Source organism: Oryzias latipes, chromosome 9, assembly GCF_002234675.1.
Source record: "Oryzias latipes chromosome 9, ASM223467v1".
Taxonomy (NCBI): domain Eukaryota; kingdom Metazoa; phylum Chordata; class Actinopteri; order Beloniformes; family Adrianichthyidae; genus Oryzias; species Oryzias latipes.
In genome coordinates this window covers 29297664-29314366 of record NC_019867.2, presented here as the reverse complement: position 1 = coordinate 29314366, position 16703 = coordinate 29297664, and the positions used below count along the sequence as shown (strand labels likewise).

At 39.1% G+C, this 16703-nt stretch overlaps 1 protein-coding gene and 1 long non-coding RNA gene across 10 annotated transcripts in view; one reads left to right on the top strand and one right to left on the bottom strand.

The window, feature by feature from the left end:
* Positions 1–16703, bottom strand: part of znf608 (zinc finger protein 608) — an 86960-nt gene that overhangs the window by 20972 nt on the left and 49285 nt on the right. For all 8 annotated transcript variants that reach the window (XR_002873900.1, XR_002290912.2, XR_002290911.2 and 5 more), the window contains exon 3: positions 9031–9118. Coding sequence is in view for 3 of the 8 variants with exons in the window: in XM_011479675.3 (XP_011477977.3) it covers positions 9031–9118 (88 nt within the window). In the remaining 5 variants the exon portion in view is untranslated. The remainder of the gene's footprint in view (positions 1–9030; positions 9119–16703) is intronic.
* On the top strand, positions 1103–10663 carry LOC110015659. 2 transcript variants are annotated; one of them, XR_002873903.1, is made up of 3 exons: positions 1103–1412; positions 10126–10240; positions 10332–10663. It is a non-coding gene; the product is annotated as an uncharacterized LOC110015659 (long non-coding RNA). The 2 variants fall into 2 exon arrangements; XR_002873902.1 differs by lacking the exon at positions 1103–1412 and having other exon boundaries at positions 9127–10240.

Sequence of the window (16703 nt, the reverse complement as noted above, 5' to 3'; positions counted from 1 at the left end):
AAACACAATGAAATGTCCAAGAATCTTTTCCTGGTTGGCTGCCTGAATTTTGTGGCAACACCTGCCTTCTTCCTGACCTTTGATGGGATGGCATCAGCGACCAGACTGCCACATCACGTGACCAGTTCACTCCAATATTGTCCATTAACTCAAGAAACTCCAATGGGACGGTCTCTTCAACACCTTTAATAACTATGCACAGTTGTATGTATCTGTAATGTTGATGCTTTCATCAATAGCGACTGAAAATGCAATAAATGACTGGATTTCTCAATTTGGCCGCCCAAGTCTCCTCAAAGATGTTGGAACTGCAATCTTAATCCGTGACAGACTCATGTTGGCAAAGGTCGACTGCTTTTTGGGGCACAAGACTTCTGCAGCCTTCAGCATTTTTTAACAAGTTCACCATCTAAAAATGGTTTGGATGTTTGCACCAACTTGTCTGCAATAAGGTGTCTGTAACTGTTCCATCAGTGACGTCACGGCTGCAGTAAATGCAGACGGTTGTTCTTTTAGTCCAGCTAATAGTTGGTACGTCTTCTCTTTTCTTAACTGCCCCTTCAAATGGTGAAACTTTTCTCTACGGTGAGTCTGTGCTGAATGTTATATTCTTTGAGCACTGTGACCTGTTGATGACATACAAAACATGCAGGTTTTGCATTCAGCTTAGTGAACAAATAAAACTCTTTCCATTTTTCCTGGAAAGCTCGGCAGTACACTTCAACCTTTTTTTCTTTTTGACAACATATTGGTCATTATTGTGCCACTACTAATCATTCTTATAGCAATGTAACAGTGGTGAGGCTCGCAGGGAACCAAACTGCGTCTTACCCAGACACAGAGCTGTTAGGTTCTGCTTTTGGCACGTGCAGAGATAAGCTGTTTTGCTTTTCCTTTGCTCTCCCTAGTGGCGGAATTGCGCAGTTCGGTTATTTGTTTAAAAGATCATAACTCATCACAGGAATGGACTAGAAACTTCCTTTTTTTTAAAAAACATCCAACATTTTTACTCCTCATGAGTGGACCAGACTAAACCCTCTGGCGGGCTGGACTAAAACCATACAATTCAATCTGTTTGACTTCACATACTGTTCTCCGTGTCACAACCAGGACTTGAGAACCACAAAAGATGACAGACCCAAGGAGTACGAGATCTTTAGTTTATTTAAAGGGGGCCAGAGCAGGCAGGATGTTATGCAGAATCTTGACACCAGGGGGCGTGGAGACAGACTGGTGGGAGGCCAGGAGTGAGGGGAGAGAAACAGACAGAGCAGAGTCCAGTGTTCATGGAAGGGGGCGGGACGCCAATTCCTGAATGAGGAAGTCCGTGACAGAGAGGAGCAGAGGAGATGTCTTACGGCTGAGTTTTGAGGCAGAGCTTGGCGATGACGAACAGGTGGTCCCAGCAACAGGTGAGTCAGTAACAGCAACTCAGGAGAAAGCTTGGTTCAGCACGAGCGGCAGGAGTAGTAACGATAGGAAAACCCAGCAACTCAGACTTGAGAGCGAGGAGCGGAGATCCCGATTTGCAGACGAGCGGCAGACTGGCATACAGAGCGTGAGAGCAGACTGGTGGTCTAGTAATACACTTAGCCGTTCCGGCAAGGGACGGAGCGGTGCGACCGCAATATATACTGACGTGGGCAGGTGAGGAGAGTTAGCCCTGATGAGCAGCCGCTGCGGGGCGTGGCGGCGGTTGCCATGACACTCCGTTTATAAAATGAGCTGCAGCAAATATACCTGTATGGTTTGATTTGATTTGTTTCAAGCATTGTAGTCAAAGCAATAAAGAAATTACACATATTTATCAAACTCATTACAAAACTGTTGAAATGCATAGTTTAAAAAGACAAAAAATAAAACGAAACAAAAAAGTCACTTGAATCACATTTGCTTAATTAAATATAGAGATAATTGGTAACACTTTATATTAAGATTTCTTAACAAGCTTTGTTAACACATTAACAAGCATTATAAATGAATTTATAGGGTGTTAGTAAGACATTTATTAGTACAATAATTCTAATAAGGTTCATTAAATTACTTAGTTAACACATTTACAAGCATTATTATTAGGATGTTTTCAAGATGCTAATGATGCATTTACTGATATTATAGGTGCCTAACAAATGTGTCAGTGTTAATAAGCTTAATAAGATTTATTAACAACCTTTGTTAACAAATTAAGAAGTATTATTATTGTTTGGGGTTCTAGTAAGATATTTATTAGCATTATAGATGTCTTGCAAATACCTGAAAGTGTTAATAAGATTTATTAACATCTAAAGTCAGACCATTGTCTTCTAAATCCATATTACTAAACTGCTTATAAGCTTTACAAATGTATTAATTAACTCTGTTAATAGTTTATTGTTTTGCAGCACCTCATCTAAAATGTGGATGTTTTTTTAGCACAAACAACCACAAAGCATAAAGATTGTAAAAAGAACTTTACGACATTAAAACAGACTAAACATACACAAATCGTTCTGTAAAAGATATATAATAATTTAATTCAGAAAAATATTTTTTTTTTAAAAACATATATACTGGTCTTGGATGACTAGCATCATAGCTAATAAGGATACAGTATTAGCATCTATCCTGAGTGAAACATTCATTGCAAATCCCATCATCAGGAGACAATCCTCTGCATTCAATGCCAACTGCATTCAACCACTGTTGCCTTGCTTCAAAGTCCACAAGAAAGTTGCACAAGCCAGTCATTTTTGAAGACCGACGACAATAAACCTACAGGAGCCATGCTAAAGCAAACACGCTAACCTGCCCATCGATTCATAATCAAAGATGGGCAGGTTAACTAATGTCACCATTGGCTAATGAATCTGTCAATCAAACTCATCAGGAAAGCAGGCGTGCTCACTTTCAGCCAATTGAATGGCCTCTTAGACTTTGCTTTCACACAGGTGACGAAAAAAGCCCCGCCCATCTTTGATTCTGTACCGGTCGGTCGTTAGCGTGTTAACACCCTATAAATTCATTTATAATGCTTGTTAATGTGTAAACAAAGCTTGTTAAGGAATCTTAATATAAAGTGTTACCAGATAATTAAATAAAGTTAGGTAGAGTTTGATTTATTGCTCGAAAAGGAGTGGGAAGAACAAAGCTTATATAATCCCACCCCTGCTGAGGTAATTCATTTGATAGTTTTACAGTTTTTGAAGTCCGGTTCTGATCAAATAAGATTCTCTTCAAGTAACAAAATCCAGTGCTTATTGATGATTGATCATCTTCAGAAAACATTCATTCACAATTTCAGTAAACAGTTACGGTACCGATATGTAATAATCATTGATTATCATTAGAACACATGATCATGTTAAACCATTAATTATTGTTACACATTGCAGATCAAGTAAACAAAATCATTAGCTTATTGATTGTAATTAAAACCTTTCAGTATTAATTAATGCACATTACAATGTAATACTCATTGGTTGTAATTCAAAGAGCTTTGATTATTTCAACACAATCTAGTTCACACATGTATTTGGTATTATTCAAACACCTGTTGATCCTTAAATCCTCATATCTTCATATCATGAAATCAGGGTTTCTTTATGCATTTTCTTGAATTGAATTGATCCTTGTTGGACACCACAACTTATCTCTTTGGTTTCTGATGTAAATTCATCAATCTTGACAAATTGTTTTCTTCCCGTTAAACAGCTTTTGACCCAAGTTAGCGCTATTCCTCTTATCCCATACACTTCCAGTTTGTCAAGTAGGATGTCATGATTGAGAGTCAAATGCTTTTTTTTAAGTCATGAAAATTCCAGCTGCATATTTCTTTTTGTCCTGAGCATTTGTGATTTCCTCCACAGCATCAATGATAGCCAATGAGGTTGATCTGTTTTCTCTAAAGCCATATTAGTTTTCATTTATAATGTTATGTTTTTCAATGAATAAAACTTATTTATCATTGAATATTTTTTCTAAAATCTTTGAGAATTGTGGAAGCAGAGAAACAGGTCTATAGTTTGTAAATTGGTGTTTGTCTCCACTCTTATAGATAGGAATCACTTTTGCAATTTTTATTTCGTTTGGGAATTTCTTAGTTTGTAATGATAAGTTCCATATGTATGTTAAAGGCTTAGAGATACTATGAATGACCTTTTTCACCACCTTCATATCTGTATCGTCACAATCTTTTGAATTTTACTCTTGAATTCATTTACAATTGATATCAGCTCATTTTCGTTCACATCAGAGAGAAATATTGAGTGTGGGTTTCTTTCGATGGGAGGATTATTGTCTTTGCTAGTTTTGCATTTTGGAATTTCCGCAGCCAACTCTGGACCCACGTTTACAAAATAGTTATTGAGACCGTTTGCTGCTTCATTGATGTTAAAGCTTTGACCCTTCTCATCAGTACTCTGGATATGTTTGCTTTTTTTGTCCCATTTTTAATGATGTTGTTTAATATTTCCCAAACCGGCTTTACGTTGTTTCTATTTTAATTCAGTAGATTATTAAAGTACACTTTTTTTACTGTGCCGTGTTATTTCAGTTTTAATATATATGACTCATATCTTTGTTCAGTTTCTCTTGTCCTCTGTTTTAAAAATTTTTATAGAGGTAATTTTTCTTTTTACAAGCATTTTGTAGACCAGTAGTTAACCAAGGGCATTTGGCAAATTTTTTCTTAAATTTATAAATTGTAAATATTTCTAAAAAGCATTCATAAGCGGTATCCACATCTTTCTGTCTGTACACAGAGTTCCAGTTTTGTCTGGATAAGTCATTAAGAGATTTCATTTTTTTTTGTTTCTTAATCTTTTGTAGACTGGTTCTTTTATAATTTTCTTTGTCTTTACCTTGATATCAAATAGTTTAAAAACTGGTAAATGACCAGTTATGTCACATATCATTAGTCTACTCATATGAGTGTATTCTATGTGATTTGTTAATATGTTACCAATAAGAGTAGCACTTTGAGTAGTGATTCTGCTGGGTCTTGTTATGGTTGGACAGAAACTCATTCCATTCATTCTGCTGATAAAGTCGTCGGTTGCTTTATGTTTGCTGGGGTTTATCAGATCAATATTGAAGTCTCAACAGATGTATAATATGTATAATATTTTGTTATTTAGAGAGGTAAACATCTTTTCCATCCAGTCACTGAACACTTCTAAGCTTGACCCTGGCGACCTATAAACACAGCTTATAATGACATTTTTCCCTGTATCGTTATATATTTCAATAGTAAGACATTCCAGTATTCCATCCACTGCAACAGACAATTTATCAATTACTGTAAACTTCATATTTTTTTTCACATATATTGCGACTCCTCCACCTTTTTTGTTTACTCTGTTCACATAGTTAAGTTCGTAGTTTTCCAATTCAAAGTCCGCGTCCTTGTCGTGGCTGAACCAAGTTTCAGATATGGTTATGATATCAAAGGAATGCCCCATATTTTGTAGATAGTCCTTGATGTCTTCAAAGTTGGTATACATGCTTCTGCTGTTAAAGTGAATAATTGACAGCTTTTCTTCTGGGTTAACAGAGTTTTAAAGTCATCTATACTGTAACATTTGCAGTCCAAATTGAAAAGAATTGATCAGGGTCGATGTCTTGAAGGTTGTTTTCATTATCAATGCATATTTTAAGGTCGGTTTGCTCAAAATTCAGATCTCTCTGAGAGTTGTGGTCGCAGGTGACTGTTGAAGAAAAAGTGTTGTTCATCTCCTCATCTGGTAAGACCAGCATCTTCACGTATTTCTTGTTTGGTTAATCACCTAAGGGGGCTTCTCTTTGTTCGTGCGCTGTGTAAAAGTTAGCCTGAAGTTGATAACAATTTCTTAAACATTTTTATTGCATATTAAATGTAGAAAAGTCATGACCCTGGATCAGACATGAAAAGCAGAGATCTTATCTTGGAGTTCTTGAAAGGTTTTTAATGTTCTCTATCTCCCCATCTGAACTCGAATTACTTCACAGGAACTACTTATAGAGATGTGATAACCAGTGATTTTCCACTGTGAAAAGTCAGCTCTTGAAAATGATAAAAGTAAAAACCTGAAGACCCGTCAGTTATCTCTTACGCAGACATATTTTGCATTCACCTGCCAGGCCTTTCATAAAAAGTCCTTTGATGGTGTTCACTGCTGCCTCCCGCATCTTAACTCTGTTTTTTCATGCTCTCATGTTCTACATATCAAAAAGCGTCTGCGGTGATGAGGAAATTATCCACAGTCCTGCATTAAAAGCTGACCTCCAGCCCTGCGCCGGAGCTGGCCTCTTAATGTGTTAACTGCAACTCTATCACAGATCTGCTTGGTGTTCAATAGTCAATGAATAAATTCTGACCTTCGAGAGGCTGATTGGGGTGTTAACCAGATTTTTAATGAACCAGACTGCAGAACACATCAAACCCAGACTGTTTTTCTTCCCTTGTGGTTGATCTTAAGTATCTGACATTTCTTGCAATGTTTGCAAATGTTTTTATTTTTTTATTACTGCCGGGTGAGTGTGACTGAAGGTGGTGCAGATTTAAAATGAAATATTTACTTTGACATTTCACTTTTTTGTTTCATGTCTTTATGCAGAGACTTTGAGATCACATGTGCTGAAACAACGTTCTTTTTTAATGTAATATGTTGGTTTCAACCTTTATCCAAAGGGTAAATAATCAGAGGGTATGTCTTTTATTTTGTTGATTCACATAATGAAGCTTCAGATTTTGTTGGCAGACACAACAGTACAGAGCATGCAAATGAATAAAGTAATTTAGTCCTCACTTTCTGAGATTAAGCTGTAATTGCCATGACAACTATCATTTACAATCGGGAGCAATAATTGAAAGGTTTCAGCGGGGCGCGGAGGGAGCGTCACATTTTCCACTCAGCGATTGCAAAAAGCTCTCAGCGTTTGTGGAACAGCTGGAATGCGAAGGCGAGTGTTTTTGTGTCAGCTCATCACTGAACAGCAGAGGACAACCTCTGAGCCAATTTACAGCTTTTATCATTTCAGGGCTTTAAAGCACGTCAAAGTAAAAAGGGCCCTACGGTAAAAGGCTAAACACAACGATAAAATGCTCTGACTTGTGGATCAAACTAAGATAAAAGCAGAGCAGAATCTTGGAAAAAATTAGAATAGGCTCCCATTTGCATATGGTATTTGTTTGGATGGGTAGCAAAAAAAGACTGGATCAATTACATGCTTCTGCTCATTTCACCAGCCTCAAGCAGAGGGGTCCGATGCTCCTGCTCCTTGTTCTTCTCATTGATAGAATGCGTCTGAATCAGATAATCAGCAGAAGATGAAGCAGTGATCAGTGATAAACAAGCATGACACGGCTGGGATTAAATGCTTCTGGTCTGAAGAATAAAGACCAGCCGTAAAAAGTCACAGAGATGTCATCTACATAGAGGTGGTATCGTTCACTGTTCCCAAGCATTGCTTTGTTGTTTGAAATAATGTGGTTTGCAGACCCACTCCAAAAGAAATTGTGTTTCTGGTGTTTTTAACATTTTCTTGTATTTTTCTCATGATGGAGGTCGGGCCACAAGCTCCCTGCTCCATTCCATTCTGATGCATCTGCTTGTAGATGGCTAGATCCATGTACATCTTAGTTTCACTCGTCTCAGCTGGAATCTGGCTCCAAACTGTACATCCGGATCTCTGAGATTTATGCCCTTTTTTGCTGCACCGCTAATGTTAGGTCTTGGTTGTTAAGAGCTGTAAGGTCGTGGGAGAGGGTGTCAACAAAGGGATGATGGGAAATGAGGGTAGGCTTACTCTATATCAACGGTCCTGTACACAACGCATAGGTGAATTTTGAATGTTCTGCTGCTGCTCTGCAGAAACTGTCATGGAAAACGACACACATTTTTTTCTCTCTGCTAAAATCAGCAGAATTTTAATTAGAAGACCACTGAGAACACTTTGAAAATAGATCAAAAGATGTTTAGATTGGGACTTTAACTAACAGTGAACTGAGAATTGCTAACGGATAGAGAAAAAAGATTTCTATTAAAAAAAAAAAACTTTGTGTCTAAAGACAGTTCAGAAAGAAGTACCTGTGGAGGTAATACTTTTAGCTTTAAGCTGTGAGATTCCTCAGTACTTGGATATCATCTGGTCCTGTTAGATCAGTGTTTTTCAACCAGTGTGCCGCGGCACACTAGTGTGCCGTGAGAGATGGTCAAGTGTGCCGTGGGAAATTGCCCTCATTAACTGATCTAAAAGCAATTACCATCTCCATGATTTCAGCTCTCTGTTCATCCAAACAGGCCCTGATAAAACACTGAGGAGTTAGGAATATAAAAGATCATAAAATACTTTTTCTTTGTGTTTATTTTATTTTATTAAAGACATTTTGATAAGGTACCGCGATTCAGCTGCACCTTCGGCTGTATTTTGGAAACGTCCCGTCCCTTTAACTGTCTCCACCAATCATTCTTGAAGGCGTAATCACATGTCATCAGTCTGACCAATCAGAAGTGGTTAAAGTCTTCACTTCCTTGTCCCGATTTAGTTCGTAAAGTCGCTCAGTTCTAAAAAAAATAGCAGCTAAAGCTCGTCTTTAGCGGTGTAGCTTCCCACAGAATCCGGTATCAGACCGTGGAACAAGTGAACAAAACAATGAAGCTCCGAAAAGCGATCTCCGGCCGTTTTATGCACTACATCTCCCATGATGCATTGGGTTGTGAGAGTGACAGCGCAAAAGGAGATCTGGTGTTAAACGTCTTGAAACCAAGGAACACACAAGCTGTTTTTAAATCTTCTAACTTAACTTTTATTGCATCTTTTAGAAAAAAACAGCTGCAGTTTCCAGCTTTTTCTGCAACAATTATCTCAAAAATGCATGTGAGATTGTGGAGGGGCTGTAGATCAATACAGAGTATGAGTTTCTCCTTTTTTTTTAATTTTTGGATGCTGGTGTGCCGCGGGATTTTTTTTAAGGTTAAAGTGTGCCGTGGCTCAGAAAAGGTTGAAAAACACTGTGTTAGATAATCTTTTTGTGTTTGTGATACAGCAAGAGACAGGAGAAAGGAAAGTTACCTTGGAGGCGCCCAGTCATGTTTGGTGCAATCTAGCAGAGTTCCCACGTAGGTTCTCTTCCTCCAGGTGACGTTCACCACCAGAACACCTGTTAGACACAAGGAGCAGGTAGAAGATCCAGTGATGGATTTACTAAAACCATAACATCCAGATAAAATAAAAAACAATTATCCTTGTTCACAAGTCAGACTGCTCTCCAAACAGTGTTAGACACTGGATGCCATATGTATATGCCGAATGTAAGACAAAGTGTTCAATAGACTCTCTTTGAGATGGTAAAGGTGTTGGTTTCTGAAGCCCTGCTTATGCGGGTTTTTTGTGAGACTGTAGTAGTCATTCCGAGGTTCATGATAGAGGATAGGATGAGAGTAAGGTTGGTGCAGAAAAAGAACAATAGGGGTACAGACAGAGAAAGAAAAAAATAAACACCAAAACAAAGAGAGAACATGACAGTAAAATACTTAGAGGCTGTGTCACACAACCACTTGGTCCATTTTACTCATTTTTCACAGATTTCTGTCTTTTCGTTACACATGTGTGATATATATAATTCATAAAAAAAGTTTATTGCGTTCGCCATTCGTTAATGTGAGCAAATGTCTGTTGAGGGTTTCGGCCGACGGGTCTTTACGTGAATTCGGTTTTGAGCTGTTCAAAATTTTTGTTGCTTGAGAATTACGCAGTTTTGGCATGTTTGAAGTAATTTATACACAACCATTGTGTAAATCTTGTGCACTTGTGCGTCATTTTTGCGAGATGCATATCTGTGTCTTTCCAGGTCCGTTTCACATATGTCTAACGGACTTTTCACGTATGTACCACCAATGTATATATTTTATATCACATATACACATCATGCACAAATCACTAATAAATTGCCAAAAAAAAAGCACAATAATCACGCACTGTTCATATTCCACATTAGTGTACGTGTTCTTTGCGTGGTTTATTCATACTTTTTCCACGGTTTTATTGTGGTTCTTCTGTGAATATTTCACTTGAAAACCACAACTTTTCTTAATCTCTCCACCTACATTCACAAATGACCAATTTTTGTCATGAGGCATCTGTCAGATCTCCCCCCCCCCCCTCCAGCTCCTCTCCACTCTGCTCCTGATTTCCACCAGCTGTCGTCACTCAGCTCATCAACCTCCTCTGCTCTTAAGGAGACTCAACTCAATCATTCAACGCCAGTTCGTTACCCCTTATGGTGACTATGCCTGGTCTAGTCTTATTCATGTTCATGTTAAAGTCAAGTCAAGTCAAGTTTGCCTTGTATTAATTCTGCTGTCTAACCTCAGGAGAATCATCCCACGAGTGACGCCAGTTGGATCATCCATCAAGCTCTCTGAGAAGTAGAAGATCTCTTGGCTTATGCTGACCGCGCTTAACACCTCCAGCCACGCCACAGCCAAGCGCTCCAGCCACGCCACAGCCAAGCGCTCCAGCCACGCCACAGCCAAGCGCTCCAGCCACGCCACAGCCAAGCGCTCCAGCCACGCCACAGCCAAACGCTCCAGCCACGCCACAGCCAAACGCTCCAGCCACGCCACAAGCCTCTGTCCTGTTCGGACCTCCGCCACCACAAAATTCAAAAGTTCCTGGAAAGAAATAAATCATTTCTTACCCGCCACTTTTTGTATTTCTGGGTTCCAGCGCCTGGGTTCGCCACTCTCCGAGATTCATGACAATTTTAGCCTTATGATAGATCTGAGAGTGGAAGGTTGTGAGCTCAAACCCATTCCGAGTCACACCAAAGACTCTACAAAATAGGACTCGATGCCTGCTTGACAGTTAAATGTGGTACTGTGAGAAAGAATGTGATACTTGGTGCAATTCCACCCCCTCCCACAGGATGTGGAGCCTGAGCAACAAGCAGTCACCTATCCAAATTTTAGGTAAATAATGGCAATTATTCACCAAGGCCAGTTCCCTCATTTAGGGCCCAGAGGAGCCCTGCATTCCTATATTCTGGTCCCACACCAGATAGAAACTAGGCTGAGGAAACCATTGGGATCTGAACATCACATTGGGGGATAGACTGGAGCAATTCCAAGGTGACCAAATGTCCCCTTAAAACCCACCCAGGGGGAGGATAGACATAAGGGCTTGTGGGAAATGGAGATGAAAAATCAAAGCCTGATCCAGTCAGGCTCCAGTACAAAGGCTGAGTAACTTGATCCTCCTGTGGGCAGACCCACACCTAAGCTTATCAGCTCCAACCACACTTTTCATGGTATAATTCTATAGATGTACGACTTATTAAAAATATTTCTTAAAAAACGACTAACTGTAAAATATATCAAAGAAAGGTAGACGCCACTAAATTCCTCTGAGGCAACGGCATCACCAGCCTTCATCTCAAACTTCAGTCCAAACTCTAATCTGATTGTCTAAAATGATTCTAGTTTGCTTTGTTTGGGAAGGGCCCAGATTGGCTCAGGCTTCCACTAACGCCTGCTTTTCAAGTTTCTCTGGAATAAAACTCTGGATATTTAGGGCCTTCAGCCACAATGAGTGAACATCTTCTTCTCCTGGTGTCCTCTAACTGACATTTGAAAACAATTAACCTCTGTTTTGTGACGTGCTCTTGGCAAAGCCAAGTTAATGAAATTCTGGACACAGAACAGCTTTTAAATGAGTTGCGACTGCCGCTCACACACAGAGCTGGTTAATGTAGTCTGATGGGGAGGGTGGTATCGCAGAACACAAATAACAGCTGAGATCCACGTGTTGAAACACCGCAATAAACATTTCTATTTGATGAAATGTAAAGATTTCACTATTGCAGCTCAATCCTGCAAAATCCCTCTTTAAAAAGTTAATTAAGCTTTAAGTTTATTTCACGTTGCTTGTAGTCATCAATCCACAACAAAGTTAATCTCCAAACAAATAAATTAAAAAGCAGTGAACCTTTTGACGTCCTTCCTTTGGCGTTTAAGGATTGGAAGTAGCACACTTGAATTATTTCCGCATACTGGAGTATCCTGACCCTTTAGGGGTCTCTATTGAAGCATTATAGAAAAAAAAGACACAAGAAAAACAGACACTTCTGGGGTTTCCGTGACGCCCAGATGTTGTGAAGGTGGAGGCAAAACAAACAAAAGGTTTCACATTGTAATTTATTAAATTTTGAACATTAAAAAACAAAAACTAAAACATTAACCAATAAACATTCAGGTCTAAGCAGAAAGGAGATAAATGTTAACATTGACCTCAACCCAAATATTCCAAGCTTCACAAATGTCCAAAACCAAGATGAAGCCTAGCTTCCAGCCTGGTTTCAATTCTGGTTTCAATTCAGCTTCACGTTTCATCCCCTAAAAAACACACACAGAAGATTCACAGTCTTTTGATCCTGCAGATATAACAACTCAATAAAAAAGTACTTCAGAAGAAGTTAATTGTTTCTGCAATAACACTTAATTAAGAAATGTGATTTTACCCAGAAAAAATAGAATCAAAAATGATAAAAGGCATATAATTCAATATGTTTTTATTATCTTCCTAGAAGGCCCAAAGCCCTTTACAGTCACATCTTCATTTACCCATAAGCACACAGTAACACAATGATCTGCTGTCTAACACTGGCGCCAACCTACAACCACCAGGAGCAAAGTGCGGGTCAGTGTTTTGCCCACGGACACTTTGACACATTGGCGGGCAAGGCGGGAACTGAACCTGGGATCTTCCAATCGCAGGTTGACCTCTGTGCTCTACTTCTAACCATTTATTTTCTATAGTTTGTCATTTAAGTAAACTTATCAATAAACTTTGTTATTGATACACAAGAAAAAGGAAAAAATGCATTTAATTTATTTCAACACAACATTTCAACATTTCAAACCTAATCCATCCATCCATCCATTGAGCATCCATCATGCATCCTTTTTTTTAACCATCCATCCATTCATTGTTTTATCAACTTAACCATAAGTTGTTTCATCCATCCATATATAAAGTTCTTTGTACAGGCTTTATGCTTTTTGGTTGTTTGTGGTAAAAACCTTCCTCACTTTAGATGAGGTGCTGCAAAACAATTAATAAACTGTTAACAAAGTTAATTAATACATTTGTTAAGCTTATAAGCAGTTAAGTTAAATGGACTTTGAAGACAATGGTCTGACTTTAGATGTTAAGGAATCTTATTAACACTTTTGGGTATTTGCCAATGCTAATAAATATCTTACTAGCATCTTACTCCTAGAGAAGGAGCTCCACTGTTGTGACAACAGTGTCCATGATGGATAAGATCTTGTTTAGTGACCTCTTCTCCACCACTGCTTCCAATGTTTCCAGTTTGCAGTCAATGACAGAACCCGCCTTCCTGATCAGCTTCTTCAGTCTGTTGGCGTCACTGACTGTGATGCTGCTGCTTCCCTATAGCAGACCACAGAGGGGAACAAGGTGCTGGCCACCACAGACTGGCAGAAGATCTCCAGCATCTTGCTGCACACGTTAAAGGAAGTAGAGATTGCTGCAGGCCTTCTTGTAGACAGCAGTACTGTTGCTCCTCCAGCCTTTCTTTTATGGTTACAATGCTGCTGTAACGCACAAATTTCCCACGACTGGGATCAATAAAGTACTTCTGATTCTGATACACACACACACACCATATATACACACACACATACACATATATATATGTACTTTTCATTCCTCTTAATTCATTGTTTTAACTGATTTTATAGTAGGTTTGGTGCCTTTTTGTGTCTCTGTAAAGCAATTTGAATTTCTTTTGTGTGTGAGAGCCCTGTTTGATCAAGCTGCTTCATAGAAATAGAAAAATCCTCCAAAAACCGCCTGCTTCACTGGATGTGTTTACAAAGTTAAAATAACTTTCCATAATTTACTCGTCAGTCAGTCTGTATGTAATTAAGAGTGAAGCTCATCTCTGCCTGATTAGCACTCATCAGTCGGCCCCCTGCAGCCAGGAGCTCTTCTTCTTCTCCTTCCCGTCTGTCCAATTAGCATTCAGCCTGATTAACATGCAGCCTGCGTCTCCCCACCTCGCATCCCTCCGCTGCCACCAGGAGGGGGCTTCACATATCGCTACACCTCCTAATTGTCCTCGAGCAGCAGGAAGAAAAACAGTCTGGATCCTTCTTTCTGTCTTCCCTACTCTGACATCAGGCGTCACTCCGCATGCATCAGTGATGAAATCTGCCTCCATCTTCCTCCCTCTGCATTTCCATTCCTCATCGGCAGCATCCTTCACTGCCGTTCTCATGGTTTTCTCTTTCTTTTTCCCTCTTCTCTCTTACATCAGGCCATCTGGTGTTTTTTAATGAATTTATTTTTGTTTATGTTCCCCCTCTATCCTTCACCTTTCCTCCGCAGAGAGTCAGAGCTGTCACTCAGTCTGAGCATTTTTCTGCTGCGCTCACTCCCCTCAGTTATGATGGAGAGCCTGCTTTTGTGGAAAGCTGACAGTGCAGACCGCTTCACAAAATCATCTGTCATTTTAGTGGCAATTTTTTCTAGATTTTGGAAACTAGCTTCTATGGCGAGTGGGTGAAGTAACAAAGAGAAAAAAAATGAACATTATAAAACCCAGAGGTTTCTGCATTTAAGGAAAGGCAACGTGAGCATTAAATGAGCCATTAAAAAAAGCAGACTTTAGTAGATCTTAAAGAAATATCAACACAACAAGCGTCTTTTATTATTTATTTTATTTATTAAGATTGTTATTTTTTTTTATTCTATCGTTTATTATTAGTATTTTTATCGTTTTTCATTTTATTTGCTTTTGTTTTTATTAGTTTCTTGGTTTCCTATTCTTACTTTTGTAGGAAGTACAGTTCGCAATTTTGCTCAAACCAGGCACAACATGTCGTTTTACATTTCATGTGATTATTGCTCTTTTGTGCAGTGTCCCTTGTTTTACATCAGTAAACTCTTTTTTAAAAACCCTGGTGGCAAATGTAACCAAACAGCATTTCATCTTCCTGACAGTGAGACATGGCAGTGGAGGAATGATGATATGGGGTTGTTATTTTTGACTTTACGGCTTTTCGTACACAATAGACTCAGCTGCACACTTTAGTATCCTAAGATCAGACCTCATCTACTGCCTACAATTACCATGGCAACCATGCTGATCAGAGCAGAGTCGTGAAATATTGTTTATTTTATTGAGACATAAATAAACTCATACTAAGGCTATGAGCTCTGACCTTTGGGGAGGGCATTAATCTTCAGGAAAAGTGTCACAGCGAAAGCAATGTCACACTTTTACATCCCATAAAGGTGTCTTTTGAGATTAACACCAGAAATGCACTATGACTAGCGTGATTTAGAGACATTTAACACCAAAAGTCAAATTTTTTGCATGGCAAATATAAAAACAATTAAGATATATTTCATTTATGCATTTAATTGATTAATGTTTTCAAGTAAAGATATTTTACTAAGAAATGCACGAACATTTTTTTAGAAAGTAGATGTTTTTTTAGAAGAATTACGTAAGGAGCAGCAACATCAACACTCGCCTCGCATATAAAAACAGCTGGAGACAGAAGGAGGAAGAAGTCACTTAACATAAATCTGGTGTGTTGATGTTTCTGCGACTGCCTATGTTGATGCTCACAGCTCTGCTTCTTTGCTCACAGCAGCTGCTGTCTTCCTCCTTCAGAGTGACTCACGGTTTGTGATGAGAATGATGAACGCAGCTGCAGGACGACAGACATCTTTCTGCGTGAGCAGGACCATGAAACAAGCATTAGCATTAAAAGTGGGGGTCAGACTCTGGCAGACATGGCCTAAAACAAACTCCTCTGAGCTGAAGAAGCCCCACACACAAAGTGAAACGCTAACACAAAGACAATGATGGACTGAAGCTGGGATGGAGACGCTGCTCATCTTGGTCTACATCTTCTGCAGACGCTCTACAGAAGCAGAGCGGAAACGAAACAAAGATGTTTTTAGTTTGGCTGATGCTTGATCCTGGAGAGCTGCACCTCAGCTGTTTAAGTCTCAGTCACATACACCCTGTAGGGGGGGATTGATCCGTACAGGTTCGGCGTAAAGGGAGCGCAGGTGGGTCTTGCAAATGGAACGTAAATTCGTTTTGTGCGTTCATTAAATGTTACATACATCGGATTATAAGACACACTGTCAATTAATAGTTTATTTTTAAACGAATGGAATAGATAAAGCGCACTGATCTATAAGGCGACTAAGGCAAGACAAGAGTCAGATATAAGTCCGTCAGTCAGACAGACTTCGCAGTAACACTAGCACTTGTTTACAGCATGCTATATATTGGTCGTGTTTGCGTATTTAACTCCCAACCTTGTCTGCAACATATAGAATAAACAGACTGATAACACCTAAAACAACATTGCTAACTCTCAACCTTGTCAGTAACAAGTTAAAAAAAAACAGTCAGACACCGCAACAAGTTATTGGCATTAGCATATTTACAATAACACCCAACCTTGTTTGCAACTCATAAAAGAACAGACTGACAGACCCGGATCAAAAGTCAAGACAGGTGATAATGTGGCTTTTCTTATCTCGTCTGCTCAACATCAGGATGATCAAAGTGTTAAGATGATTTTCCTGTTCCTACTGCATGGTGTCTGAAGACGGCCCATTTCTCTGTTTGCTGGAGTCGTTTGACATAAATGTTAAAGCTAACTGCTAGACGCTAAACAGGCTGCTACGCTCGG